We start from the raw sequence: 27,701 nt of genomic DNA on the forward strand, positions 1-27,701 counted from the left end.
AAACAGAAAGCCACAAGGCCCAGATGGGTTCACTGGTGAAATCTACCAAATATTTAAGGAAGAAATTATACCAATCCTCTACAATCTCTCTGAGGATAGCTTCTATCTTCTATCCAGCATTACCCTAATGACAAAACCAGACAAAGACATTATATGAAAACTATAGGCCAATATCTCTTGTGAACATAAATGCAAAAATCCTTGACAAAATATAAAAAGAAGTACACAGTATGACCATGTGGAATTTATCCCGGGTATGCAAGGCTGGTTCAAGGTTAGAAAATCAATATAATCTATCATATCTGACAGACTAAAAAAGAAACATCACACGATCATATCAACAGTTGAAAAAAAGCATTTGACAAAATCTAATACCCATTCATGATAAAAACTCTCAGTAAACTTGGAATAAAGGGGAACTTTTCCAACTTGATAAAGATGTACAAAAAAAATTACAGCTAAAGTCATACTTAATGATGAGAAACTTGAGGCTTTCCCTCTAACAGTAGGTGCATGGTAAGGATATTCTCTCTCACCACTCCTTTTCAACTTGGTACTGAAAAGTTCTTGCTAATGCAATAAGGCAAGAAATGGAAATAAAATGTATACATGTTGGGAAGAAAGATTAAAAACTCTCTTTGTTGGGCTTCCCTGGTGGCGCAGTGGTTGAGAATCCGCCTGCCGATGCAGGGAACACGGGTTCGTGCCCCGGTCCGGGAAGATCCCACATGCCGCAGAGCGGCTGGGCCCATGAGCCATGGCCGCTGAGCCTGTGCTCCGCGATGGGAGAGGCCACAACAGTGAGAGGCCCGCGTACCACAAAAAAAAAAAAAAAAAAAAAAAAAAAAAAAAAAAAAAACTCTCTTTGTTCACGAATGACATGATCATCTATGTGGAAAATCCTTAAGAACTGACAGGAAAACTTCTGGAATTAGTAAGCATTTATAGCAAGGTTGTAGGCAACAAAGTTAATATGCAAAAGTCAATTGCTTTCCTATAAACCAACAATGAACAAGTGAAACTTGAAATTGAAAGCCATATTGTTTACATTAGCACTACAACATGAAACACTTAGGTGTGAACCTAACAAAATATATATAAAATCTATATGGGGAAAAGTGCAAAATTCTGATGAAGAAAATCAAAGAAGAACTAAGTAAATGGAGGGACATTCTGCGTTCATGGATAAGAAGACTCAGTATTGTCAAGGTGTCAGTACTTCCCAACTTGATCTATAGATTCAACAGTTCCAATCAAAATCCCAGTAAATTATTTCATTGATATCAGCACACAAATTCTGAAGTTTATATGGAAAGCCAAAAGACACAGAATAGTCAACACGATATTGAAGAAGAAGAAGAAAGTTGGAGGACTGATGTTACCTGACTTCAAGACTTACTATAAAGCTACAGTAATCATGACAGTGTGACGTTGGTGAAAGAGTAAACAGGTAGATCAATGGAAGAGAACAGACAGCCCAGAAATAGAGTTCCATAAATACAGTCAACTGATCTCTGACAGAAGAGCAAAGGCAATACAATGGAGCAAAGACAGTCTCTTCAACAAATGGTGTCGAAACAACTGAACATCCACATGCAAAAGAATGAACCTGAACACAGACCTTTCGCAGATAATACTCAAAATGGATCACAGGCCTACATGTAAAGTAAATGATAGATAAGCTGGACTTATAAATTTAAAACTTCTGCCCCGCAGAAGATAGTATCAAAAGAATTAAAAGTCACAGTCTGGGAGAAAATATTTGCAAAGAACACATCTGATAAAGGACTATTATCCAAAATACACAAACAACTCTTAAAACTCAGCAGCAAGGAAACAACCTGATGTAAAAAGAGCTGACGTGGTCACCCGGGCACACTCACCAGGTGCCTCTGCTCACCTTGTTTTGAACTGGTGCTATCTCAATCTGGCTCTCCCACCTACACAATCCAACCATGAAGTCAAGGCTGCAAAAGATGGTTACAACCTGAGCTGCCCAGTCCAGCACTTCTCTATACAAGGCACTATTCTCCATTTATTTCCACAAAGCTTTCCCGCAAACCAGGTGCCCTAAAAAAAATACAACACAAAGACTCTCAAAAGGAAAGAGAAGCTTGAGCTGCCCAACCCAGCGTCTCCCCACTAGCAAATCTCACATGAACACCGCATCACGCACTGCTATGAGGACCTCCAGGAACTTCCCTTATTCCAACCTAGAACAGATTCCATTCTTCTCGCCTTTCCTGAACTGTTTGATCATCCTAGTCTCTCTCTCCTAACGCCCTCAGCGTATTAACTTCCCTTTTAACGTGTCATCCAAACCAACCATGGTACTCATCCATGGAAAGTCAGCCCAAAATTACCAGTTCCTATTCCTCAAGACTACATCCTGCTAATGTGATCTTTAAGCACCAGTCTTGGAGTAGCCTCACCATATGTAGATGACTGCCCGCGTTTCAACTTACTAAATACTTCTCTTCTTCTAGCAAGGGCAGCTTTTTTAAATGCTACATTTATATGCAACCTACAAGGAAAACTTATCCCACTTCAATTTCCTCTTGCTAGATTTGGTCCACAAAGATAATTTTGGATGCTGAATTGCCAACCAATTTATTTGCTTTTCTTCCTAGTTTTTTAAAAAAATTAATTTATTTTTAATTTTTTTTTTTTTTGGCTGCCTTGGGTCTTCATTGCTGCGCACAGGCTTTCCACAGTTGCGTCAAGCGGGGGCTGCTCTTCCTTGCGGCACGCGTGCTTCTTGTTGCGGTGGCCTCTCCTGTTGCAGAGCACGGGCTCTAGGGGCACGGGCTTCAGTAGTTGTGGCGCACGGGCTCAGTTGCTCCACAGCATGTGGGATCCTCCCAGACCAGGGATCGAACCCGAGTCCCCGGCATTGGCAGGTGGATTCTTAAACACTGTGCCACCGGGAAGTCCTTTCCTAGCTGTGTATCACCCACAAATCTAGTAAGCATGTTTTCTTTTTCGAATTCATGATAAAAATCCCAGACGGACAAGGTTCAGGAGGAGGCTCGGCGCCACGCCATGCCGTCGCCACCGCAGGTTCACGCCGTCACTGGGCACCGACCCTGCCTGTGCGGTCGGCACGGTGAGAGCAGCGCTCTCCTCGGAGCTGCCCCACCCCACAGGCTGAAGCGGCTGGCACGACTTTTCCACGTCCTGGGACCGGGTGCCCAGGAGACAAGCCACGAGGCACAGCTGCGCAGCAGAGAAGGTGCGTGAGGAGAGCGCCGCCGGGCCGCGCGAGCGACAAGCCCCTTCTGAGAAACTGTCTCTCGCAACACTTTACAAGTACAACCTGGGAGACAGGTTTCCTTCCAAACACGGATAGGTCTGCTTCCAATTCTACTTCCAACAAGGTACACAGGGGCTTCCCTGGTGGCGCAGTGGTGGAGAGTCCGCCTGCCGACGCAGGGGACGCGGGTTCGTGCCCCGGTCCGGGAGGATCCCACGTGCCGCGGAGCGGCTGGGCCCGTGAGCCACGGCCGCTGCGCCTGTGCGTCCGGAGCCTGTGCTCCGCAACGGGAGAGGCCCGCTACCGCCAAAAAAAAAAAAAAAAGGTACACAGGAGACACCGGAGAGCCCCAAACGCTCCCAATGTTACTCCAGTAACCGTGAATGTAACGGCCCAGTGACCTATGGAAACAGCACCAGCGAGCCAAGTGATCTCTAGATGACTCCCCAGAGCCAAGACGGCCAGGTTACGGCCTCCTGCAGCCTCTGGCCACAAATCCGATGGGTGTTCTGTCCTTTGGTGAGCCAGGCATCAAGGACTCAATTAACTTTCTGTGGCAGCAGCCAAGTACCACTGTGTTTTGTAACCAAAAAGGGAAATTTTTTCTATAAAAAGACTCCATATACCCCTTTAGAAAATAAAGCCACCCAAAAAAGCCTGTTTATATTTGAATCTCCAACAGGCACTTTTCAATTGCCGTCACTCCTAAATATGGAGTCTTAAAAAATTCACATGTCCTACTCAGCCAGCTCTATAAGCAGCGCAAAACTACATGTGTCCTGCCGGGGGAGCGAGTGCTTCTAGCGCATCGGAGCTGCGGCAGGGCACGCTGCCGCTCAGCACCAGCCAGGCCCCTCCCAGCCAGCTGCTGTGGCGACATTTACAGAAGATGCACACGCGTCTGATAGCTCCACGGGCTTCGGGTACAAACAGAGCGCTAAGCACTCAGTATGCAAATGCTTCCCTGAGTTACGTGAAAGTTTACACTTCACGAAAGATACGCCATAGTACCATGCTGTTCCCGAGATGTTTACTGAGCAAAGGAAAAATTTCTCTCACAGTCCCAGAGATTCAAGGTCACGCAGGCCGACCTGACAGGGAACTTAGTCTAGTGGCCCATCCTCAGAAAAGGAAAGGACCCTCCTCCAAGAATGGTTCCGCTGTGGCCAGAGCAGGAAACACTGGCCAGAGCATCTCCCCCTTCACCAAACAAGGCACCTTCAGAATTCAGCCCCACTCTCCAAGTACCACTAAACAACAAATTTGGGGCTTGGTAAGTAGTTGCTCACATTGCACAGAATAACTAGCAGCAGCCTCTAGAACCCAGGCAGCGTGTCAAACTGTGTCCTTCTTTTACTTTATTGCTATTAGTAATGAAACCATTTGTGGCGTGTTTATGCAATAGTAAACCTACCACAGTGGAGTCTGCGCTGTGAGAGACTGAGCAGGCGGGCAAAGGCTGAGTCCCGCCTCTGGTGGCGAACTGCCCCCAGGCTCACACAGGGGCACACACACTTAAACACAGCCCACTCTCCTCCCTGACCTCCTGGAGGAGAGGCAGCGGGGGACGGGGAGAGAGGCTGTGTATGGTATAAAAATAAAAACACGATCAGTAGACGGAACCTGTGTTACCAAGTCAGGCCTTTGTTTTTGTTTTTTAAATTAGGTCAGTTGTGCAGCCGCGTCCCACCGAAGACAGACACTGCAGGGAATCTCAAAACATCTGTTAAAGTTGGTCATTAAAAAAAAAAAAAAAAAAAAAAAAAAGGTGGTCATACCCGTCCAATGTAAGTCAGGAGGCTGTGCTGACATTTAAGCTTTAGTCTTCTTGACGTCAGTAACACTACGCACATTCCTCTCATTTTCGAACTATTATGATGTCAATTAAATGTTGCAAGGATGAAGCACGTGCAAAAAGGAAGACAAGAAAGACTCCTAAGGGTCTGCTCGTTGTAAATGTGCTACAGAAACACGAGAAGGGCAAAAATGAAAGAAAGCGGATGCCTGGGAATCCATCACCGTGCCCTCCCGCGAGAAAAACCTGCTTAAAAGCCAACAAAGAGGGCTTCCCTGGTGGCACAGCGGTTGAAAGTCCGCCTGCCGATGCAGGGGACGCGGGTTCGTGCCCCGGTCCGGGAGGATCCCGCGTGCCGTGGAGCGGCTGGGCCCGTGAGCCGTGGCCGCCGAGCCTGCGCGTCCGGAGCCTGTGCTCCGCAACAGGAGAGGCCACAACAGTGAGAGAGGCCTGCGTACCGCAAAAAAAAAAAAAAGGCCTCAGAGACCTTTGGGACAACATGGAACACATCAACATTCACAATATAGGAATCCTAGAAGGAGGAGAGAGAGAGAAAGGGCCCAAGAAAACAGCTGAAGAGATTAAAGCACCCACATATAGAGGCCACAACAGTGAGAGGCCCGTGTACCGCAAAAAAAAAAAAAAAAAAAAGCCAACAAAGGGACTACATAATACCAGATACTGATTTAACTCTGCCTCCGCTGGCCTTTACTGTTCTATAACCTTTTCTTGGTCTCAGTCTCCCCAAATGTAAAACGACCCCCATGGGAGTGAAAAACGTTTCCTAAAAAGACGAATGCGCAGAATTCCCTGGTTAGGACTCGCTGCTCTCACTGCCGAGGGCGAGGGTTCAAAACCTGCCCAGGGAACTAAGATCCTGCAAGCCGTGCAGCATGGCAAAAAGGATGCAGAGTGCTGGGCCAAGTCCTGGAGACGGAATAAATTCGGTTCACAGTGACCTCTTCCTGCACTTTTCCCATGATCTGAGCTCACACCGTGTGGATTCTCCCAGACTCACTGATCTTCCCCAGAAATAGCAAAATCAGCCTTCATTTTGGCTGAAGCACCTTCCCTTTTCTTTTAGGTCAGTAAGAAAAAATGACAGAGCAGACAGCAGCCATTGTGTCAGGCTATTTAATAACCAAGCCCAGTTCCGAGTGGCAGCTGCTCCAAGGCAAAACCCCACACGCTGTCACCCAGCCCCCAGGATCGATAGACCGACTTCAGTAATCAGTCTGCCTGCTTCCGCGCCGGGCCTCATCAATTAAGCACGCACAGCCCTGCCAAACAGCAGCGGGGTGACGCTTTCATTTTGGAATAAGTAGTAAATTACAAAAGCAATACCCACACCGTTTTTCATTGTTAAGGATCTAAGAGGCATCTTACATGAGTTCTCTTACTTCTGAAAAGGCAGCCGACGTTTTCACATTAGTGAACAGTGCTCAAAATAAGCATGAGACGCGCCAGTAGGCGAGGCCTCCAGCTGTGATCCAGGGCCGCCTGGATCAAGGTCACTAAGCGGGGTGGGGAGGGGTTACTGTCAAATGCAGATTCCTGAGCCCCGTTTTAAAGCGGCTGTGAATCAGACTCGATGTTTGGGGGGACGAGGGCAGGAACGTGCATTTTCAGAGCTCCCTAGGTGCTAATCGGTGCACGAAAGTCCAAGAATCACCCAGAGAGGTATCCTCTCAGCTCTGAGCCATCTCCCCAGGCTGACAAGTCTCCCAGCCACTCCACCACCGATTCTTGCTGTGAAACCTCGAAAGTTCTTTAAGACAACCCCTCCAAAGTGCAGACAGGGCAGCCACCCCGTGGTAGTATGTGCTACACTGTGAAGCGAGGGTGGACCCTGAGAACAAGTAAGAACTGCCCCAGACAAGACACCTGTGCGCTGCAGACAGCTGTGCCCACAGTGCCCGGGGAGAACGCCAGACCTGGGGACAAGGCTCCAGGAACACACGCCCCCTGACTTTGAAACTCTACCTCTGGGCCGGTTTAAACGTTACTGAAGGATAAAAAATAAACCTAACTGAGACTCCTAAGACAAGTGAAATGTGCCCGACTGGGAAGGCTAAGAATTAGACAGACGTCAATTCTCTCGAGGTGAAATCTACAAACTGCGATCCAATGGAAATCCCACTGGAATGTTTATAAAACAGAAGAACTTGAACACTGTGAAGCTCTCATGAAAAAAATGAGGGGGGTTTCCCTGGTGGCACAGTGGTTAAGAACCTGCCTGCAAAGGCAGGGGACACAGGTTCCAGCCCCGGTCCAGGAAGATCCCACATGCCGTGGAGCAACTAAGTCCATGCACAACTGCTGAGCCTGCGCTCTACAGCCCGCAAGCCACAACTACTGAGCCCGTGAGCCACAACGACTGAGGCTGCGCACAACAAGTACTGAAGCCCGCGCACCTAGAGCCCGTGCTCCACAGCAAGAGAAGCCACAGCAATGAGAAGCCCACGCACCTCAACGAAGAGTAGCCCCCGCTCGCCGCAACTAGAGAAAACCCATACGCAGCAACGAAGACCCAATGCAACCAAACATAAAGAAAATTAAACAAAAAGAGTGCATGACACAGAAATTTTTTAAGTAAATGAGAAAGACCTTCCTGCTATCCAAATAAACCACAGAGCTATGTCGGTTACAATGGAGCGATACTAGAATAGGTGGGAAGAGAAGATCAAGGAATCAGCAGAAAGCCCGGAAACATCCCGACGCTTCTGGGCTGTGTGTGTGCCTGCACGTGTGCCCGCAGCGGCGCTCTAGCCCAGTCTGCAGGCACACACACTCAGGCACGTGCTGCTCTGCACCTTAGCTTCCTGTACACATATTTTTGTACAAAACGAGAGCGAACATTTCTTTAGGGTATATTCCTAACAGTGAACATGGGGTCGAGGGGCAGGCACAAGCGACAGGGTGCTGGAAGGACGGCTGCCGCTGGCGGGCGAGTCAGCCGGCGGGAGGGACCAGGCCGCCTGTGCAGCCCCCGCGCGGCGCCCGACGGCCCGGCCTTCCGTGTGAGCCTCTCGTGGCGGCCTTCTCACGCCCGGCCGCTCGCTGCTCACTACTCCACCTAAAGTCTCTATTCTGAACGTGAGCTCGCTTCACGCTGTAAACCCGTCGCCACTCCCACACTTTCCTGGTGGCATCATTCCTGACACAAAAACCTTAAAATTTCCCACGGTCAGACAGTCACCCTCTTGTGGCTTCCGGTGTGTGGCTCACTGAGGGAACCTTCCCTGGGACGTGCTTGCTCCCTACACACGGCGGCTGCAGACACTGTAACAGCAAGGAACGGGCCACACAGGGCACACCCTCCTCGCTGGTCTCACGGAACACACTGGGGCAGGGCGGGGGCAGGGCCGCGGCCGTGCGCACGCCCGGGCACCGAGCCCAGCACCCACGATGACAAAGGGGAACGGAGGTCCTCACCACACAGTATCTCTCGCACACCGCTTCTGATTCCTTGCTTCCCAGCAGGGGCCTTAAAAACAGAGCCAGCCTCAAACACAACGCGCCTGGGAACCGTAGGCACGTGAAGCGGCAGTAACTGAACTCAGCTGAGCGGCAGACACACAGAAATTGAGCCGGTCGTTTAAAATCTCCCAGCGAACAGAGTAAGAGGAGAAGCCAGGGAGAGGCCCTCCGTCCCCCGACTTTCGGCCCCGCAGGGCGCACGGGCTCTGGTGAAGTGCACCGCCGCACCCTGGCCACCGAAGAGAACAGCTCAGCGCAGCTCTGCCCGGCTGCCCGCCTCCCCACCAAAAAAGTAATGAGGGACCTGCTCATGAGGAACAACTTCTGACTTAGGACGGAGGCCTCGAATGCCGAGCAAGCGTAACCAAGCCGGCAACGCCAGGACACAGCTCAAGTCGCACGCTGAGGCGGGGCTCGGGACAGCAGGCACGGCGAGCTCTGCAAAGGGCAGTGGCTGCATGTTGCCAGTGCCTCCCTGCGTCCTTGGAGCGAACACCTGCAACACCTGTCACGGCACCGGAAAGGTGTGAAAGGGCACGAGAAAGCACGCGCCACAGCACGGCCCAGCAGGTCGCCGCGGGACACCCCCCAACGTGCCGCCACCATCAACACCAGGCCCCACGGGCGCTGCTCCCTCACGGAGCCGTTCACCATCCCTCAGCCACACGTTACAGGCAAGAGCTACCAACGCTGATAAAAATGCAACAAAAACATCAAGAACCGATTCACCAAAGTGAACAAAGAAACAACAACTGGATTTTGAAAAGAATAACTGAAGCAAAGCAAGAAAGACAAAAAGGGTACACGCTCTGGGCCTGAACACTCTTTAAATTAAGGGGAAAATGAAAATGTCTAGGTCTCAACATATACACAACGAAATCAATTTTTAATATGCAAAGTTCTTAGTTGCCACACCCTTCCCAAAGCAAGTAAGAGAAGGAGATGCAGGCGGGCTCGGAGAGCACACCAGGGCTCACCCGGGGCCCACCTTTACCCGGACCGCTCTCCAGAGCTTCCCCGGCAGCTTAGCGAGCTTGGCAACCTCTGGGCACCTTCCAATCACTCTCGCGCTCAACTCTTTACCCGGTCAGTCGAACACTCCAGGCTGGAAGCCGATCTGAGCAGGCCGGCAGCTGGCTGTTCACGGGCTCCTAAAAGGCCCCTCAGGGGACCACGGGACACACCCTCCAGGGACTTCCCTCGGATGCAAGTCCCGGGACCTGCCAGCAGCCCTGCACACCCCCGAATTCCACTCTCATGAGGCGGGGAGCCTGGTGGCTGCTTTAACAATACAGAGCTGGTGCCCCAGAGCCGCGCATGTGCCCCACGAGGGCAAAGCCACTGACTCCGCTTTCAGTCCGTCGTGCTACCAGGCTCCTTCTTGTACATAAATTTAAAGGCAGACACACCGTCTGTCCCTCTACAGAGTCAGGCGTGTGGCTCTGGCCACGGAGACTGCAGGGGTGAACGTGACAACCAGAGGTCAATGTCACCGACAGAAGCAGGAATTGAGCACAATGACGGCCGAGCCCGGTTTACCGAACAGGGACATAAAGGCTTCCCTGTCCTTCCTCTTACACACTCCACTATTCCTATGTCAGGCAGACCTAGCCGGACACTTGCTCTCAGTGGCACGGCACTCCACGGGCAGCAAGCTGAAACCCAGAGGTGCCTCTGGGGCGGTGAGCGGACGGGAGAACTGCAGGAAAACCTGATCACTGCTGACGCTGACGAGGGGAGGGAGGACCAGGGAAACGAGCCCGGACGCGGCGCTGGTCCCAGAGACCCCGGCAACGCCTTCCACGAAGCCAGATGTCAGGCAGCCGGCGCCGGGCCGGGCCGCCCCGCGAAGGGGAAGCTCTTCCCTCACTTTGGTTACCAGCCAGACTGGTCTCCCAGGCGGGGCAACCGCGCCCCTCGGAGCCCTGGAATTATCCTACAAGAGCCGATCCCATCACCGTGAACCCCAGACGCCGGCACAGGACAGGAGCGGGCCCAGGGGTCATGCTCCTCACCTTACCTGACTTGCTCCCACGTCTTGGTGGCCAAATGCAGGACCCAGAGGTCCCTGTAGTGGTAGAACTGCTCTCCGTCGGGAGAGGCAAACTCCCCGCCAAAGATCCACAGCTGTCCGCCGCCCTGGGGCACCGCCACAGCCTGTTGGGAGAATGGCGACAGGTCAGGGCACAGCCATACAGCTCTCAGGGAAAACCGGAGCCCCTCCCCCATAACACCCGGTGCCAAGCCCTGACCTCGTCTTCAAATGCCTGCCCCTCTGTGGTTCTGCTGAAGGCCCAGGACTCACAGGCCACGTGGGAACCAGGCGGGACCGCCTGGGCTGACAGAGCCACACAAGCCACTGGTGGGCCAGCCCGCCCCGAGAGCCACCAACCCTGGGCCCAGAGAGAGAAGGAGGCAACCGGGCCTGTCCTTCACACCAAGGGGGTGCAGGACGGGAACCCGTCGAGGGGCTGTCTGGCCAGGGGCTCACAGGTAGTGCCGACGGCGGCAGGCACAGTGTGGCCGGCGCAGGGGAACTGGATCGGGGGCAGCTGGACGCCAGGTGCTCCAGAGCAGCCCGCGTGAAGGCCTCCTGCCCTCGCAAACCGCCACGGACAAGCACACACGGGGCGGTCAGACAGTGGTTCCCAGAAGGCCCGTCCCCAGGCACCCTCCGAGCACCCCGGGACTTGCACTGCAGCGCGCGGTCCTCCACTCAACTACGCTTCACGCTGCAGAACTGCGGCTCCATCCCCGGTGCTGCTCCCACCCCCCCCCCCCCCCCGGTCTAACTGGAGGGTCCTGGTGACACACTTAGGGTGGTGTGCCCCCCCGCCCGCCATTTTCACTCAGACTTGTGCATCCTCTCAGGACTGACCTGTCAAGAGACAGGCCAGCTTCCTGGGACTCTAAAATCCCAGTACTTAGAAAGAAAGAAACTGATCACTTCAAATCTTTAAACCAGACATGAGGATTAGCTCAGGCCCAAACCTAACATGTTTTTTTGAGCTTAATGAAGTTTAGGTAGTTCTTTCACGCTACGCAATACAATGTAGTTTTTTTTTTTTTTTTTTTTTGCGGTACACAGGCCTCTCACTGTTGTGGCCCCTCCCGTTGCGGAGCACAGGCTCCGGACGCGCAGGCTCAGCGGCCAAGGCTCACGGGCCCAGCCGCTCCGCGGCACGTGGGATCCTCCCGGACCGGGGCACGAACCCGCGTCCCCTGCATCGGCAGGCGGACTCTCAACCGCTGCGCCACCAGGGAAGCCCTACAATGTAGTTTTGAAATACCATATTATAGAAGCTACTGAATGTCCCAGGATAATACCACAAATAATGCATTAACTGGGAAGAAGAGTACAGGGAGAATATATGTATATATACATATGTATACACATGTAGATATGTGCACACACATATACACACGTATGTATGTGTATAGTCCAACTAATATGAAATATAGATGCATAGAAATATGAATCACGGATGCAGAGAAAAGATGCAGAAAATACCAAGTAGGAGTTCTGGAAGAATGGACAATGGACTTACTCTGCTTTCATTATCTTCATTTTTTTTCACAATGGATATTTATTACTTACAAAATCAGTTTTCAGAGCCGTCCTTAAAAAAAAATGAAGTCAAACTCCAGGCAAGAAAAAAGACTGTGACCAGTGTGTGTCCCACGTCCCATCACAGGCAGGACTCCGGCGACGACACGAAGGTGGACTGATGGCCAGTGAGCTGAGCGCTCTGGGTTCACCTCCTCCTCGAAGACCATAAACACCAAGAAAGAGCCAACATACCACTCAAGAGAAGATGCAAACCACACAGACAGGCATAAAACTTCCACTTCTGTCCAGGCTCAGCAATCAGCACCATGCCAGCCCTCCCACTGCAAACAAGGAGGAAACCGCACGAAACCTATGAAGCACGACAGCCAGGCAGCACGACGTGCAGGACCGTGACCCTGAGACACGGTGAACGAGCAAGGTCAGCCCTCTGACTCCGCAGGCAGTTTCACACTCTCGCGGTCCTGCTGAGCTGAGCAAACAGAAGCCCAAGTTCCAGGATGCGGAGGCAGCTGGAATTTGCAGGGCGGAGCAGCCTGAAGTCTGGGTGGGTTCCCCTGGAGCCCATAAACACTAAGCTGCACGTGTGCACACTGAGGCCACCGGAGACTGGGCACAGGATGGACACCGTCACCGTGAGGCCGAAAGCCTGAAAATGACCTGAGCTCACAGGGGCCTCGGAGACAGACAAGTTCCAACCACAGTGAAAGGTGCCACTGAATACCCAGGGCGTTCACTAGAGACCCCAGAAAGGCCACGCCACAGAGCTACCGTTCTTAGAGAAAGCCTCCAAACGCTCGTGGAGATCTGCACGAGGCTGAGCCACCTACCAGATCGAAACTCATCATCTGCTGGTGACTGAAAACAAACGCGGACAGTCAACAGTGCAGCGGCACTTTGCTGAACGGCGTCACGCTCGTGGCGGGAGGGGTCTGGGCGTCCCAAACACCGCCCACTTCACGAGCGTGGCAGACTGAGGACGCCGTGTCCTTGTGGGCCAGGCCGAAGCTGCAGAAGGCACCAGAACAGTGACAACCTGACAGGCGGGGAGCATGGAGACCCCAGTGGGAACGCCGTGAACAAGAAGACGTGAGAATCTGAAAAGACAAGAACTGCTCTCGTGTTCACGGAGGCATCTCAGCTTGGGGGCTTGCCCAGGCTCCCCGAAGATCTGCTCTGGCACTCACAAAGTCTATCATCTAACCACACAGCTCCAGCAGCAAAATGCGACCCATATCGACAAGGTTAGTCAATACAAAGAGACCCAGAAATGACACAGATGAGAGAATCGGCAGACAAGGACTTGAAAAGTTGTAAGTATGTCCAAAGACTGAGAAGAAAACATGAACATAATAAACAAACACGTAAACAAGCAACATTCCCTGGATCTAACAGAGGCAAAGCACCGCCCGGCGACCAGAGGAGGACACGGCGCGGCTGCCCATACAAGGCAGGGCTGTGCCAGCATCTGCTCTGCTACTCGTCCCACGACGCTGTATCCTTCCCAGGGGTTTGGGTTTCTGTATGGTCGTCTCCACTGGAATAAAATCAGGTCTAGAAAACCTTAAGTTCACAAGTCTCCAAGGGTCAAAAAACAAAGGCACAATGGAGTCCAAACAACAAAGACTCTGCGAATGGATTCTGACGTCAGCCACATACGACAGCTTTGTGAAAGCCAAGTCCTAAAAACGTGCCAGGCCAGCAGGACCAAAGGAAACACAAAATATGGGACATCACCAAGAGTGGCAGCTGTGTCTCTTTTATCGCTGTATCCCAGCCCTAGAAGAGTGCCTTGCATGTAAAAGACGCTCAGAATTTCCCAAGAAACAAGTCTGCAACACCTCCTCGGACGGACGGCAATGAAGCTGTGACCGCGCCGGAGGAAAACACTTTCTGCGGCTCGTGTGGGCACTGCCGGCGCAGCCCTGCTCACTCAGGAACAGTCACTTTGCAAACACTAACTCTGCCACATAAACTACTTACTGCTCATGCTGGCACAGAGGCCGACGTGACATTTTTTTAACCACAGGGAACCTTTTGTTCTACTGTATGAGAGAATGCATTTTGCATTTTGTTTCAAGTGAGTTTAGTTAGTTATTGCTTGGGGAGAAACAAACCGCCAGGCAAGTAACAAAACGTGAACTCCGTCCACGCCTGCACCTCCCACTCTCCCACCCCTCAGTCCTCAACAGTCCCGCCAGCCCGTCCAGGCAGGAGAGTCTGAACGCTCTCCCCGGCGGAGGGGGCGCCGGGAGGGCAGCGCCAGCCAAGGCCTGACAGCTCTCGTCAGGCATGCCTTCAGGGGGCCTCGCGACCCTCTCCCTTCTCTCACCGGCTGTATCCATTTTAGAAAAGGCCACTGAACTCTCAAATTACACGCTAAAATAACTTAACCACTGGACCGCCAGGGAAGTCCCGGGTTAAGAGTCCACGCTCCCAATGCAGGGCGCATGGGTTCGATCCCTGGCTGGGGAACTAAAATCCCACAAGCCACACAGCAAAGCTAAACGAACGAACGAATGAATGAACAAAATAAAATAACCCCCCAAAAATCTAGAGAGAAAAGACAGAATGAAGGGTCCACGTATAAGCTTTCTCTTTCTACTCATTTTTCTCCTAACTGATTAAAGACAAAGAACGTGGCTTCCATCATCACATTCATTAACCTAGTCCATAAGGAGGAAATTTATTTATGTATTTATGTGGCTGCGCCGGGTCTCAGTTGCAGCACGTGGGATCTAGTTCCCCGACCGGGGATCAAGCCCGGGCCCCCTGTGTTGGGAGCACAGAGTCTTAACCACTGGACCACCAGGGAAGTCCCGTGAGGAAATTTTTATGTCTCAGAATTTAACGCAGTGGAATTTGAACTGTAATGACCTTTAGGCAAAAGACTTTATAACCAATTTTCTGTTTCCCACAGCTCTGATTCGTTGTGAAATTCACAGAGTAAACAGCAAGCCAACCTTATCTACAGGGATAACATTAAGCCTCAGACTCACAAGATGTACATACAAATCGGAGCCTCCGAAGTAACTTCCTTAAAAATCTCAAAGACTTTCTGTGACACTAATTCTTCAAGGACAGAGTTAATAACTGATTAAAACGGATAAGAAAACGAACATCGAAGAAGCACCTCAGCCTGCGTTCCTAGGGCCCAGGAACTGGAGAGGCGATGAAAGGGGAGTGCTCCCCGCCGGGGTGGGCCCGGATGGGACGGGACGGGACGGGACTGAGTGCTTAGCCCAGAGGCCTGGGGTGGATGCATTCTCAGAACTGGAGAGGGCTCTGGCGAATGGACGAGAACTTATCGAGATCCATTTATTAATTAAAAGCCAGCCTTACTAAGGTCTAGCTTTTCAATCAGAAAGCAGTGCATGCCTCTCTTCCAGAAGATGAACGAGTCCAAATGCCTGCAAGGCCGGCTATGCACGAGACGCCTGTGCGGCTCCGGCAGTCAGCTCCCCCACACAGACCCCACTTCAACCGGGAGGCTATTCTGAGCACTGGGTTAGAACAAGGAGCAGCACACACCGTGCAGGAAGTTTCAGTCGGGCCGCGGTAGGCTGACACTGGACAGCCACCACGCTTTCAGATTATCTTCTGAGCCCCAACACTGTCCCGGGTACAATAAAGAACAAGAAAGACCAATGCCTGTCCTCGTGGCGCGTACAAACGTGGAACCATGAAACCAGGACCCCTTCCCTGGTAAGTCACGGGCTCTGACAGAGCGCGCTGGGGTGAGCGGAAACGAGCAGACAGCGTGCCGACCCGGCGCTGCTCCCTCAGCGTCCCTGGACACGACGCATTTCACTCTGCAATAGCTACTTTCTGTAACCACTGACACCTTTCGTTCTGTCCTTCTGTTTTCACCTCTCTGGTCACCGGATCTTGGGCCTGTGGGAGCCTCTCTCACTCAAATACAGGGGCATTTTCCTGACTGCTACACGCCAGGCACCACGTAGGTACTTTTACCTAGCTTCACACCACCTGGAGGAGCAGGAGGGCATCGCCCAGCCTCACAGGTGAAGACGGAGTGTGAGGCGGCTCAGAAACAAGTCCCAGCTGGAGGCAGCAGGGTGAGGACCAGGTGCCAGGTCCAGCCTCTCCACACCAGGCTGCCCGCCACTGCCAGCTCCAAAGGCCTGTCATGAAATCCTGAGTCAGAGCCCCAGTGAGAGAGGAGGGGAGGCCGACGGCCACACGGACACGTACCTGGTGAGCACAACGCCTCGGGGGTGGGTTGGGGATTTCGACTTGAGTCCAGGCGTCCTTCCTGATGTTGTAGATGTAGAGTTCGTTATATAAAAAAGTCTGCAGAAAGGAGGAGGAACTTTAGTGTCACGAACAGTGCTTCCACACAAGCGACAGCAAGCGGAAGGTAGGACCTCAATCACTAGCTCTCCCCCGGAAACGCGTTTTCTAAGGCTGGTCCCCGGACCCCTCAGGATGATGACACAATGACAAAGCCCATCTCTGGACCGCCGTGCAGGGAAGGCGAACTCAGGACTTTGGAACTGTTTCATCTATAGCTCTGAAACACAGGGCTTTCTGGTCTGCTCAAAAATAAAAATTACAGGTTTTACAATTTATCAATTGCTCTGCGATTTATCAGCACTTTCCCTATTCAAACACCTTTGGAAACCCATCATGAGGAAGAACAGCAGGGTGCCGGCCCAACTCACGCAGGTGGTAAGAGGTGTGACCCTAAAGGCCTCTAAAGGACCCTGGTGGCTTGTCAAGGACCATGGCCCAGGCCAGTCCTGACATGTGGACACACATGTCAGGGGAGTTAAAGAACCATGAATATCTGATATCAGCTTAAAATGAAGTTTCCTCTAAATGAGACCCATGAAAACTTGGAGGAAAAGAAGAAAATATATACTTAACTTTTTGGCCATTGAAATATTCACCTCCGAAAAGGATTAATTCATCTTTCTCAGGATGAGCGGAGAGTGAGGCATTTAACCTGCAAGAGACACAAGCAGCAGCTCAACACAAAATCAAACCATGTGACTCCCAAACTGAGCGCCGTTCTCCTTTCCATCAGAGGGCTTCGCCACCAGAGACATACCTGTCCTAAACTTCTGTGAAACAGGAGCCTGGCACGGAGGACAGAAGCTGAGGCACCGCCCTTAAAAGCAGCCTCACCGTCAAGACCCTAACACCCAGGCTCAGTCTCCTAGGAGGGCCGGGGCTACTCACACAGCGTTTGGCTGAAAATCATCAGCAGTGGGAAGTCTAGGGGCTCCTATTTACGTGCCAAGTTTCCACAACTGTCCTGTTTTAAAGGTCTATCCTCTTAAATCACAATCTAAACTGTTCTCAGAGGGCCACTACTGAAGCACTGCAATATACAACCAAGATCCCCTCCATCTAGAAAATGCAAATACTTTTCTACTTACTTCACACACGAGGACAGGAGAAGAGCCACAAGGGAATTACACGTAGGCCCTGACCACTGAAGCAGGCAGTAATGAAGGCTACAGTGACTGAGAGGGAAAACACCCTTCTTGCAGAAGCCCTTAGAGCGGCATCCCCCAAGGTGCCCTCCGCCACATGAACCTCACAGGACGCTTCTCAAAGGGAAAAGGGTTTCAAGGTCAAGGAAGTCTGGGACACCTGAAAACGGTTTTTCTTCTGGGGATTTAATGCAGACACAGACAGTCTATAGGCTGAGAAACTCTGCAGTCAAACCCTCAGGTCAAGATGGTGCACGCTGGGCTCTGGCACAACCGGGCGCCTCATCCTCACGTCCCCATTAAATTACCTCTGAGCCAAGACGTGGGGACGTACACACAGAAACTGGGTAATTTTCATGGTTTTCCCCATAATGCGATAGAGAGGCAGAGGTGAGAGGGGACGAAGGTCGCCACGGAAACGTCTGCGTCCCAGCAGACCTCAGCTCCGACTGCTCCTTTTGGCCAGGAAGCTTCCCCACTGACCCATGGAGCTGCCGGTGCCTCACATCCTATCGTGACATTACACCTGGCTTCCTGGGCAGCACACTTTAGGGAAAATGTCATCCAAAAAAAGTCAACCCACATTCAAAGTGAATTCCCTCGGGCTGCCGTACAGATAAAGCCTCAAAGGTCTCAAGGAGTTTTCTGCTTCAACAATTCAGATGAAAACGTCCACCTACCATGTGTGACTCTTAAGCTTGGCCTCAACGACAACGTGATAAATACAAGGAAAACAACGGAATGTAAGAGCCAAAGGACAAGAAGGATCTGCAACCTTGGGAGCGGCTGCAAAGCCGCTTCTGTCTGCTCAGGGGTAAGCACGCTGCCCCCGACCCCGAACAGGTAATGACCGCATGCCGGGGGCGAGGTCGCGGGATTCGGGGCCATGCCCTGCACCCACTGAAGCAGAGGGGGCACTCTTACCACCTCCCTTCCTGACATGCTAAACCAAGGCCTCCACTCAGGCCTGAGGGAAACAAAGCAAATCGTTTCTCAACCGATCAAGACAGCCCCGGATGCTTGTGCAGTTAAGGCATTTACCCTTCTCCAAAGGACACAGCATCTCCTCATCAGGATCACTCAGCCTCCCTGGGCTCCTAGCTTGATGCACTCCGTGTCCAGCCTCTGCTCTGTCAGGAGGAGGTGTAAGAACTATTGAGCCTGAATCCCTGGATCAAATTAGAGAACTGGCATTCCGGAGCCAAGGGGACGAGAAGAAAGGAGCAAGAAGCCAGTGAAAACCACAGCCTGGGGCTTCCCTGGTGGCGCAGTGGTTGAGAGTCTGCCTGACGATGCAGGGGACGCAGGTTCGTGCCCCGGTCCGGGAAGATCCCACATGCCACGGAGCGGCTGGGCCCGTGAGCCATGGCCGCTGAGCCTGCACATCCGGAACCTGTGCTCCGCAACGGGAGAGGCTACAGCAGTGAGAGGCCCGCGTACCGCAAAAAAAAAAAAAAAGAATCCACCTGCCAATGCAGGGGACACAGGTTCAAGACCTGGTCCGGGAAGATCCCACATGCCGCAGAGCAACTAAGCCCGTGCGCCACAAATGCTGAGCCTGCGCTCTAGAGCCCGAGAGCCACAACTACTGAGCCTGCAAGCTGCAGCTACTGGAGCCCACGCGCCTAGAGCCTGTGCTCTGCAACAAGAGAAGCCACCTCAATGAGAGGACTGCGCGCCGCAATGAAGAGTGGCCTCTGCTCGCTGCAGCTAGAGAAAGCCCGCGCATAGCAACAAAGACCCAATGCAGCCCAAAATTAATTAATTTAAAAAAAAAAAAAAAGAAAAAAAGAAATCCCACAGCCTGCTCCTTCCACAGGGTCTCAAATCCTAAAAAAGATGCTGGAGCTCCTCACATAAACTACAAACCTACCTAAAATGGCTAACAGACAGTTCACACTTAACGGTCCCACTTTTCACATGAGAATTTGAAAGCATTATGAACGAACACAGCAAAAAGCTATCATGATTTTAAGTCTCGCAAAGCGACGGGCCTTTAGACACCCAGGAAGCAAGGAGAAGCTCACGGGCTGCCCACGGACTGTCGCCGGGTGGCGAGTGGCCACACCCACACAACCTCCCTGACCGGCTCATCGCTGGGTTTCCACACGACAATGAAGCTGAGTCGCCTCACTCCCATTCTTTGTAAGTGCAAGTGAAAAACATGTTTCGTGGGAGCTGATCTGGCGGGTTTTCATGATGAAAATGTCCCAGGTGCCCAGTTCGTTATGAAAACACTGTGCCCACTTCAAGCGGTTTTCCAATCCACACCAGAAAACTTCAGGTCAGAAGCTACTCTGCGGAGTCCGTGCTGCTTACCTTGGAGAAGGTGGGGAGCAGGGTGTCTCCACGATCCGGGTCTTTCTGGCATCGAGAGCCTGGAAGTGGGCTATGAGGGCTTCGAGGTCCTCCTGTAGACAGACAAGCCACCACGTGTGAGATGTTTTCTTAAACCCTATCACGTGGCCAGATGATGCCTGGGTCAGCTTTCCCCAGCCCCTCTGACCTGACCGGGGTCCAGTCACATCTGTGAATTAGAACTTGTTTCTCCCATTTCCGACACACAGAAGCTGACACATGCGCAAATACTCAGGGCCCGACCTTCCCGCGCACAGCACGTGCATGACCTCCTTCCAAACCCTCACGCCGCCCCGCAAGGCCTTCCTCCCAGACAAGCCCACCCAGCTTCACGCCAACACCTTCAGCCACCCCTGGAAACCCAGGCCTGGGCCACCGCGCCAGCCTGCTTTGCTGTCTGCAGAGCAGGGTCTGATGTTTTCCTGTTCATTTATTTATTTAGTTTCCACCTCCCTCCCACCAACATAACCAAACATAAGCTCCAAATGAACCAGACACGTCAGTCTGCTTCGAACGGCACGTGCGTGGCGGGGGCCCGACATCTGTCAGCTGCAGCCAATCCCTGTATGAAGGTCTCCACCGTCAGGACCGCGGATACCAATTGAGACGTTAAGGCGCCAATCTCCGTGCACCGCTGGGCAGCGCTGGAACTCGGCCTTCCTGCCCTCAGTCCCTGCATTTTCAGTAGCGCCGCCTCCCCACGGGGAGGCACGACCTGTCGCCACGGGAAAGTCTCCCATCCCTCTCTCCAATGCGATGCTCAGCCCAGCACCCTGCACATGCTGAGCCCTGGCACCTGTCCCCCCTCCTTCCTCCCACCCCACCCCGGCTCTCCTTCCCGGGCCCCACGTTCTGCAGGGCCTCAGAGCGGGCCTTCCAGACCCTTCTCCCTCCGTCACCTGCCTCACATCCCACCCCACCTCCTCACTCTCCCAGCCACACTGGCTTCCCCTCAGCTCCTTTCCTCAGAGCACCACGCCCCAGGGCCTGAGCAGCCACCCGCAACCCCGCCCCCACCATGTGTACCCCCTTCACCTTCCCGAAGGCAGCCACTCTCTGCAACAGAGGGCTCGTTACCCTCACACCACCTCTCTATACTTTTACTACACGTTAAGGATCCCTAAGCTCTGTATGTTACTGTTTTAGGTTCTTCAATTCCACGTAAATGTTATCCTACTGAATATTCCCTTGCAACTTGCTTTTTGCTTAACACCGCTGAAGGAAAGGTTTGATGCCCTGAATCCGTTCGCTGTCACAGCGGCAGAGCTATATGGCTTCTCCACCCGTCCAGCTGCTGCTGAACATCTGGGTCAACTCCAAAGTTTTCTTTTTTACAAGAAATCCTACCACGGCCGTTCTAGTACCTGTCTTTGTGTAGCTGGGGCTAATTTTTCCAAGGTAAACCTTTAGGTGGGTAACTGTTAGGTTGTAGCTTCCACTTTTCTAGGTATTGACAAATTAGGACCCAACTGGCTCTACCAATTTTCACCTTCACGGGAGTCCACAAAAACATCCGTTATCCTGACACTCCTATGTGTAATGAGGTACTCAAGACAAGTTACTGAACCACTGGACCCTTACAGGAAGACCTGCGTGGAGAAGCGACTGCTGGAGCCTCAAGAAGCTCGGAGCTCCTAGTCCACTGTCACTCACCCGAGAAGTCATCTTCCTAAAGGGAGAAGGGAAGACGGGCACAGGGCGGGAGGAAGGCGGGGCTGCCGTGAGCAACAGCAGGCCTGCGGGAGAGCTGCTGCATCAGTCCCGGGGCGCGCGGCACTGACACCCACCTGGCTAGGCCGGCAGGAAGCATCAGACCCCGTCACGCGAGGGCAGGCACGACCACGGGGTCTCTGGGTGGGAGCAGTCCTCGTCGACCCCTTAGTTAGGAGCACAGGCTCTGCCGTAGCGTAACTGAGCAGGACTCTACGAAGCCTTCCGGGAACAAGAAACCGCACCCCTCCCACCCACCCCCACCAACAGGTCCTCTGCCTGCCTCTTGTCCGTAGAAAAACTTTAGCCTCCTAGGCCTTCCCCAGTTCCAAAGAATAAATTTAATCAGAGAAGGGAGAAAATGCAGAAAGAAGAAAAAGAGTCAAGGAAGACAAAATAATAATAATTTGATCTTAAAGCCAAGGACCTTTCGTCCCTCCTCAACAGCTGCAGGCGATACTCTGCACCATGTCCTTTGCGCTGTTCCACACATACGGAAACCCTCACCAGGTGGAAGAAGTTAACTGCGTGCCGCCACCTGAACGCAGAACGCGGACGGGCTGCAAACAGGTTGATGATGTTGACTCCCGATGACCTCACCACCAACCAACAAGAAGAATTTCCACAAGCTGGTCACACAGCCCACAGCACCCCCTCCCTGACCCTGTCTTTAAAAACCTTCCCTAAAAGCCTTCAGGGAGGTCGGGTCTTTTGAGCACCAGCTGCCTGGACTCCTTATTGGGCACCTGCACTAAACCCCGCAGTTTCCCTCACCACAACCCAGGGTCCGTAGGGTGGCTTTGCTGCGCGCAGGCAAGGGGACCCAACCTCGGTTCGGTGACTGTCGGGCGACTCGCTTCAACCCCCAGTTCCTCCACATCTTGCCAGTTAATCCAGTAGCCGCTCCCCACGCCCGCATGTTGCACAAATCTCACCAGGTTAAAACAAGGTCCAGGAGCCAGGTAAGCTCCCCTCCTCCCACTCTAAGGCGGCACTTCTCAAACGGCTAAGCACCACGATCACGGGGCTGAGGGGCTGGGGCAGGGCAGGTCTGGTAGCACAGACAGCCTAGTCCGGGAAAGCCTCTCCAAGGTGGCAACAAGCTGAAAGATGAAAGGAGCCAGTGCAGAAGCATGTATTTGGGGTTGAGGTGCAGAAAGAAGGTGGCATATCTGAGACACAGCACAGAGTTGTGTGGCTGGAGGGGAGTGAGCCCAGCTGATGTAGGTCTCCCCAGCAGAGTAAAGAGATGCGGCTTCAACAGGACAGTGTAGAAGGGGAGGAATCTGCGCGACAGCCACTTGCAGGTGTCAACCAGGTATCTGAGACATGAGTTTTGCACTGGGCAGAACTCCAAGTTGTCCCCCAAGACCACTCGCTTAGTTCCCCTGCCAAAAAATGATAGGAGACGGGGAGAGAAAAGGCTCAACCCCATTATTTGACAGCTGAGGAAATGGAAACACGAACGCCGTAGGAAGAAAAGGGACAAGGGTATGTGGTCAAGAGCTCTGGATCAGGGACATCCGGTCAAATTCCAGCTCCAAGCCACCTCACAGCTGTGTGACGCTGAGCTGCGCGTAACCTGTTAGTTTCTGATATCCTGTCAGATGGGGACGCCAAAGCTACCTAACTCAATTGGTTGTTAAGAATTAAAGCCCAGAGAGTACAATGCCTGGCGCGCAGCAAACACTCATTAACCATTATAAACCGCCCCGGGTTAGGGAGCCCGTGAGCAACAGTCAATTAAGAGCAGAGCGCTCTCCTCTAAGTTCAGCACTGATCCACTTGTAGACCCTTCTAAAGATAGAGAGAAACAGGGGGAGAGAGTAAGAGGCGGAGGGAAGGAGAGACAGAGACGGAGAGACACAGAGAACTGTTCTGGAATGCCCCACAGTTCCACTGACGCTCACTGCTCAGGGCTGCCGTGAGGATCACGTACCCCCTTTTAAAGCCGAGGACTGAGGCTTGCAGAGGCGCACCCGCTCAGCCCGGCCCCTCGCAGCGCCCAGCACAGGGGGCCCGGCTACGCACGAGACCCGGGACGAAGGAGGCCAGCCCACCCGCCGGCCCCGCTCACCTCCTCCTTCCGCGAGCGCTTGGACACCTTCTTCTCCATCTTGGCGGCCGTCTTCTCCGCCCCGCGGCCCTTCTTCTCTTTCTTGCCCTTCTTGCCCATAGCGCCGAGCCAGAGGAGATGCCGGGACGCCTGTGAGTCCTGAGCGGCGCGCAGCGCGCAAAAAATACGTGCTGGGCGGCGCGCAGAAATATCGTCACTTCCGGTCCCCCCCACGCGCGCTTCCGAGAGAGTGGGCGGAGTGAGCGGAGTAGGCGGAGTGGGTGGGACTGGCCTGGGCCGGGAGGTGGGTGGTTTACTCGTTGTCTGTGCTCCGCCTTTGGAAACGGGCTTAGGGGCCTCGGGCTCTGGGTGGCGTCCGCCTGGAAGCAGTGGGGCCCCGTCCCCGTGCCGTCCGCCCTCAGCTCGGAGACCTCCTCCCGGGGACTCGACGCCTGTTGTTCCCGCCGCCACCGGGCCCGGGCCTGAAGGTTGGCTTCAGTGCCTGCCGTGTTTACGCATATTGCTTAGTGCGTGCACGTTGCACAGTGACCCAGTTGGGTGACTCGGTAAATGAGCCGCGTTTTCTCAGCGCCAACCCTTGTAGGAGTCAAATGATTGCTGTGGCTTCGTTCCCCATAGAGACGCTTATGCGCTTAAAGGATTTGCAGACCCTGAGCACCACATATTGTTAGGGGCTGAGGGTACTGTGCTCAGCAAGGAAAACAGCCCTGCCAGTCCGCCTTCCAGGTGACTCCTTAAGTGTCCTGTGTGAGGGGACTTGTTTCTCCATGATCGGGCAGGGCTGATGACACCCCCTCCAAGAGCAGTCAGTGTTCCAAGTCTGGGAAGCCAAAACCGCCCTATAGCATTTGACTCAAATGACTCAGTAAATGGGAAAAACCACAGGTAGAACGTGGATTGCCATGGTTTGGACAGAGCAGAGTGAAAACGCTTCTCATTGCTTAGAAGATGTCATCTTTGGGCTTGTGATCAAGGAAACAGGAAAAATTAAGGACAAGCGCAAGCAAACACTTGGCAAAGGGAAAGCATACATCAGGAAATACTCTCCTACTTTGTGGGTGAACCACCACAAGGCTTAACCTTAAAGAAATTGAGACAGGCTGGGACCTGGGGCCTTTTGGTGCAGTGCTTGCACCTGGACAAATCTCCGCCAAACAAAATACAAAGAAACTAAGGGATTAAAAATAACTGCAGGCATGTGGCAGTTGGGGCCAACTATGAACAAGATACAAAAAGACCAAAGACCCAACTGCCACTTCTGAGGAGTCAGGAAGCAAAGCATGGGTACTGCAAATAATCCCTCTACTCAGCACCGCCAAGTGGGGGTGGGGGGCAGACCACCCAAGCCACTGCTGGGGACCAACCCGTGGACCCGCCCCTGCCCTCACCCCATGGAAGGTACAAGCTCGCCCCCACCACCCCCATCCCCTGTCAGGGAGCGAGCAAAGGAACCTGCTACTTGGTTTCGCTCCCTCGTGCTGCAGCACAAGTCCCAATAAAGCCTTGCCTGAATTTCTTCTCTGGCCTCTTATCAATTTCTATTGATTAAGGAGCCCAAGAATCCTGATCTGTAACGAAATCAATTTAGATCCAATCAATTCACTAATCTCTGAGCAGCCAGGGAGGATTACTTTTTCAGCCAACTCCAGTCCTTATCCATTAACCTAGTCTTTCAGAAGAAAAATAGGGCTTCCCTGGTGGCACAGTAGATAAGAATCCTCCTGCCGACAAAATGGACATGGGTTCAAGCCCTGGTCCGGGAAGATCCCAGATGCCGCGTAGAAACTAAGCCCATGCGCCACAACTACTGAGCCTGCGCTTTAGAGCCCTCGAGCCACAACTACTGAAGCCTGTGCGCCTAGAGCCCGTGCTCTGCAACAAGAGAAGCCACCACAAGGAGAAGCCACCACAAGGAGAAGCCCACACACCACAGTGAAGAACAGCCCCTCCTGCCACAACTAGAGAAAGCCCGCGCACAGCCACAAAGACCCAACGCAGCTAAAAATAAATTTAAAAATTAAATCTTTAAAAAAAAGAAGAAAAATAAAATGTGGGGAACTACAGGGGGTAGGGAGGTGGAATAGGATTCAGGCTGCCGCCGTCCACAGCACTGATTGTAGGAGAACATGTGAGATGATAGAGAAAAGAACCAGCTAGAAGCCAATTGGAAGGGAGCTACAGAATTTCACAGGAACCTGGCGCCTGAACCTGCACACATAAACGCCTTCAACAATGAGCTACAAACGGCGAAAGCCTCACTAGTGCTTCTCTAGTGCAATATGACTAAGAGCATGCCTAATCCTTTTATACTTTTCTGAGGATATTGGGTAACCTGGAGGCAAGGCACTTGAAGTAAGACGGCCCTTCAGTCACAGCGCGTCTGTCTGCAACACATTACAGTGGTCACCTCTTAAGAGCTACCGAAGGAGGAGCCTATTCCCTGCTGAAGATGTGGAAGGATCTGGTAGATGGAGGATTTTGTACTTTTATTATCTGAAAGAATCTTGAAGCTCGGTTGAAAGGCTCTTGGAATTAACAGTGTCATGGTGATTTACATGAGGTTGAGACTCTCATTACCAAGAAAGAAGGAGAATAGAACATTTAAAATGAGACCAGAATCCTAAAATAGTAGAAAGATTAAGTACACGGTCCTATTTTAGTGATATTCACGTTTTTGAAACTTTAATGAATAATCTTAAATCTAATACATCATTAACATTTAGAGTGTACCTTTTGTGTGGTCAGGCGCCCTCTGCTGTCTTCCAGTTGAAATCTAGAAGAGAAAAAGATATTAACAATGCACCTAACATCTAATTACCCTCACCATAAATAATCAGTGTAATTGGAGAGATCTCCCAAGTATGCTATAGATGCAGTGGGTCTTTGTACTTTCCCACCTGGAAAGTGATCATATTAAACCCACCCACCTACTACACAGAACTCTTGAGAGAATCAAGTGAAATTTAGAAAGCTTAGAAAAGTAAAAAGCAAAATACAAATTGAAGAGATCCTCTGTGCTGCAAAGTGGGGTCACGGTTTTGGACTGGCTGACGATCATTTCATTTAGCAACATTAATCGGTTACCACAATGTGGGCATGTTGTACCAGGACACGTGAGACACAGAACAGAAGACCCAGCCACCAGCTTCAAGGTTTTGTTCTAATGAGATCAACGTGATGACATTCCTCAAATGCTCTGTGAAATGAAGCAGGGGATAAGTACAGAAGGAGAGAATGTGCGGAGAAAGGGAAGAGGAAAGGCAAGGAAGGGAGTGACATCGAAACCTTTGTTTCATGTCTTTTGTCCAGTTTAATAGACATCTGAGGGGAAAGGGGAAACCCAGTTTCTCTGCTCCATCGTGGCTGAAAGCAAAACTTTCTCCTCTTTGGGGTCAAAGTGTGCTGTTTAATTTCCAAACATTTGGAGATCTTTCTGTTATTTATTTCTAATCCAATTCATTGATTTGAGATATCTCAGAATTCAGTGCTCTCCATTTCCCTTTAATTCTGCTTCAGCTGCATCCTACAAATTTTAATATGTTGTTTTGATTTTCATTCAGTTCAAGACACTTCCTGATTCCCTTTTTGATTTCTTCTTTGACCCTTGGGCTGCTTAGAAGTGTGTTATTTCGTTTCCAGATATTTGGAGATTTTCTAAAGATCTTTCTGGAAAGTAATGTTTTTTCTCCACCTGCTTTTGCGGTTTTTTTTCTTCATCTCTATTATCCTGCAGTTTCACTAAGATATGTTTAGATATTTATCTCTTTTATTCATTTTGCTTGGGAATTGCTGGTCCTTGTGAGGCGGTGTGTGGTGGCCTTACAGGTCTGGGATTTCTCTGTCACCCTCTCTTCAGAGGATGCTGTTGCCGCCTCGTCTCTCTCTTCTTCTGGGTCTCTTAACCTCTCTTCTCCATTTTCCCTCTGTCTGTCCCTCTGTGCTGCATTCTAGACAATTCCTCCTGGTTTATCTGCTGGTTCATGGATGGTTTGCTCAGCCCC

The 27,701-nt window shown here is 51.9% G+C and overlaps 1 protein-coding gene across 3 annotated transcripts in view; it reads right to left on the minus strand.

Moving 5' to 3' along the window:
* Positions 1–23,892, minus strand: part of KLHDC4 (kelch domain containing 4) — a 46,702-nt gene extending 22,810 nt beyond the window's left edge. The window contains exons 1-5 of one of the 3 annotated variants that reach the window (XM_067018412.1): positions 23,701–23,867; positions 19,875–19,966; positions 16,984–17,062; positions 16,309–16,407; positions 10,549–10,685 (exon numbers count right to left, since the gene is read on the minus strand). In XM_067018412.1, the coding sequence (XP_066874513.1) occupies positions 10,549–10,685; positions 16,309–16,407; positions 16,984–17,062; positions 19,875–19,966; positions 23,701–23,799 (506 nt within the window). In that variant the 5' untranslated portion in view covers positions 23,800–23,867. Of the gene's footprint in view, positions 1–10,548; positions 10,686–16,308; positions 16,408–16,983; positions 17,063–19,874; positions 19,967–23,700 lie in introns of all 3 variants that reach the window. The other 2 variants (XM_067018411.1, XM_059045928.2) reach the window with 2 other exon arrangements.
* Positions 23,893–27,701: the final 3,809 nt, after the last annotated feature.

The sequence above is a fragment of the Kogia breviceps genome, chromosome 18 (assembly GCF_026419965.1).
Source record: "Kogia breviceps isolate mKogBre1 chromosome 18, mKogBre1 haplotype 1, whole genome shotgun sequence".
Taxonomy (NCBI): Eukaryota; Metazoa; Chordata; class Mammalia; order Artiodactyla; family Physeteridae; genus Kogia; species Kogia breviceps.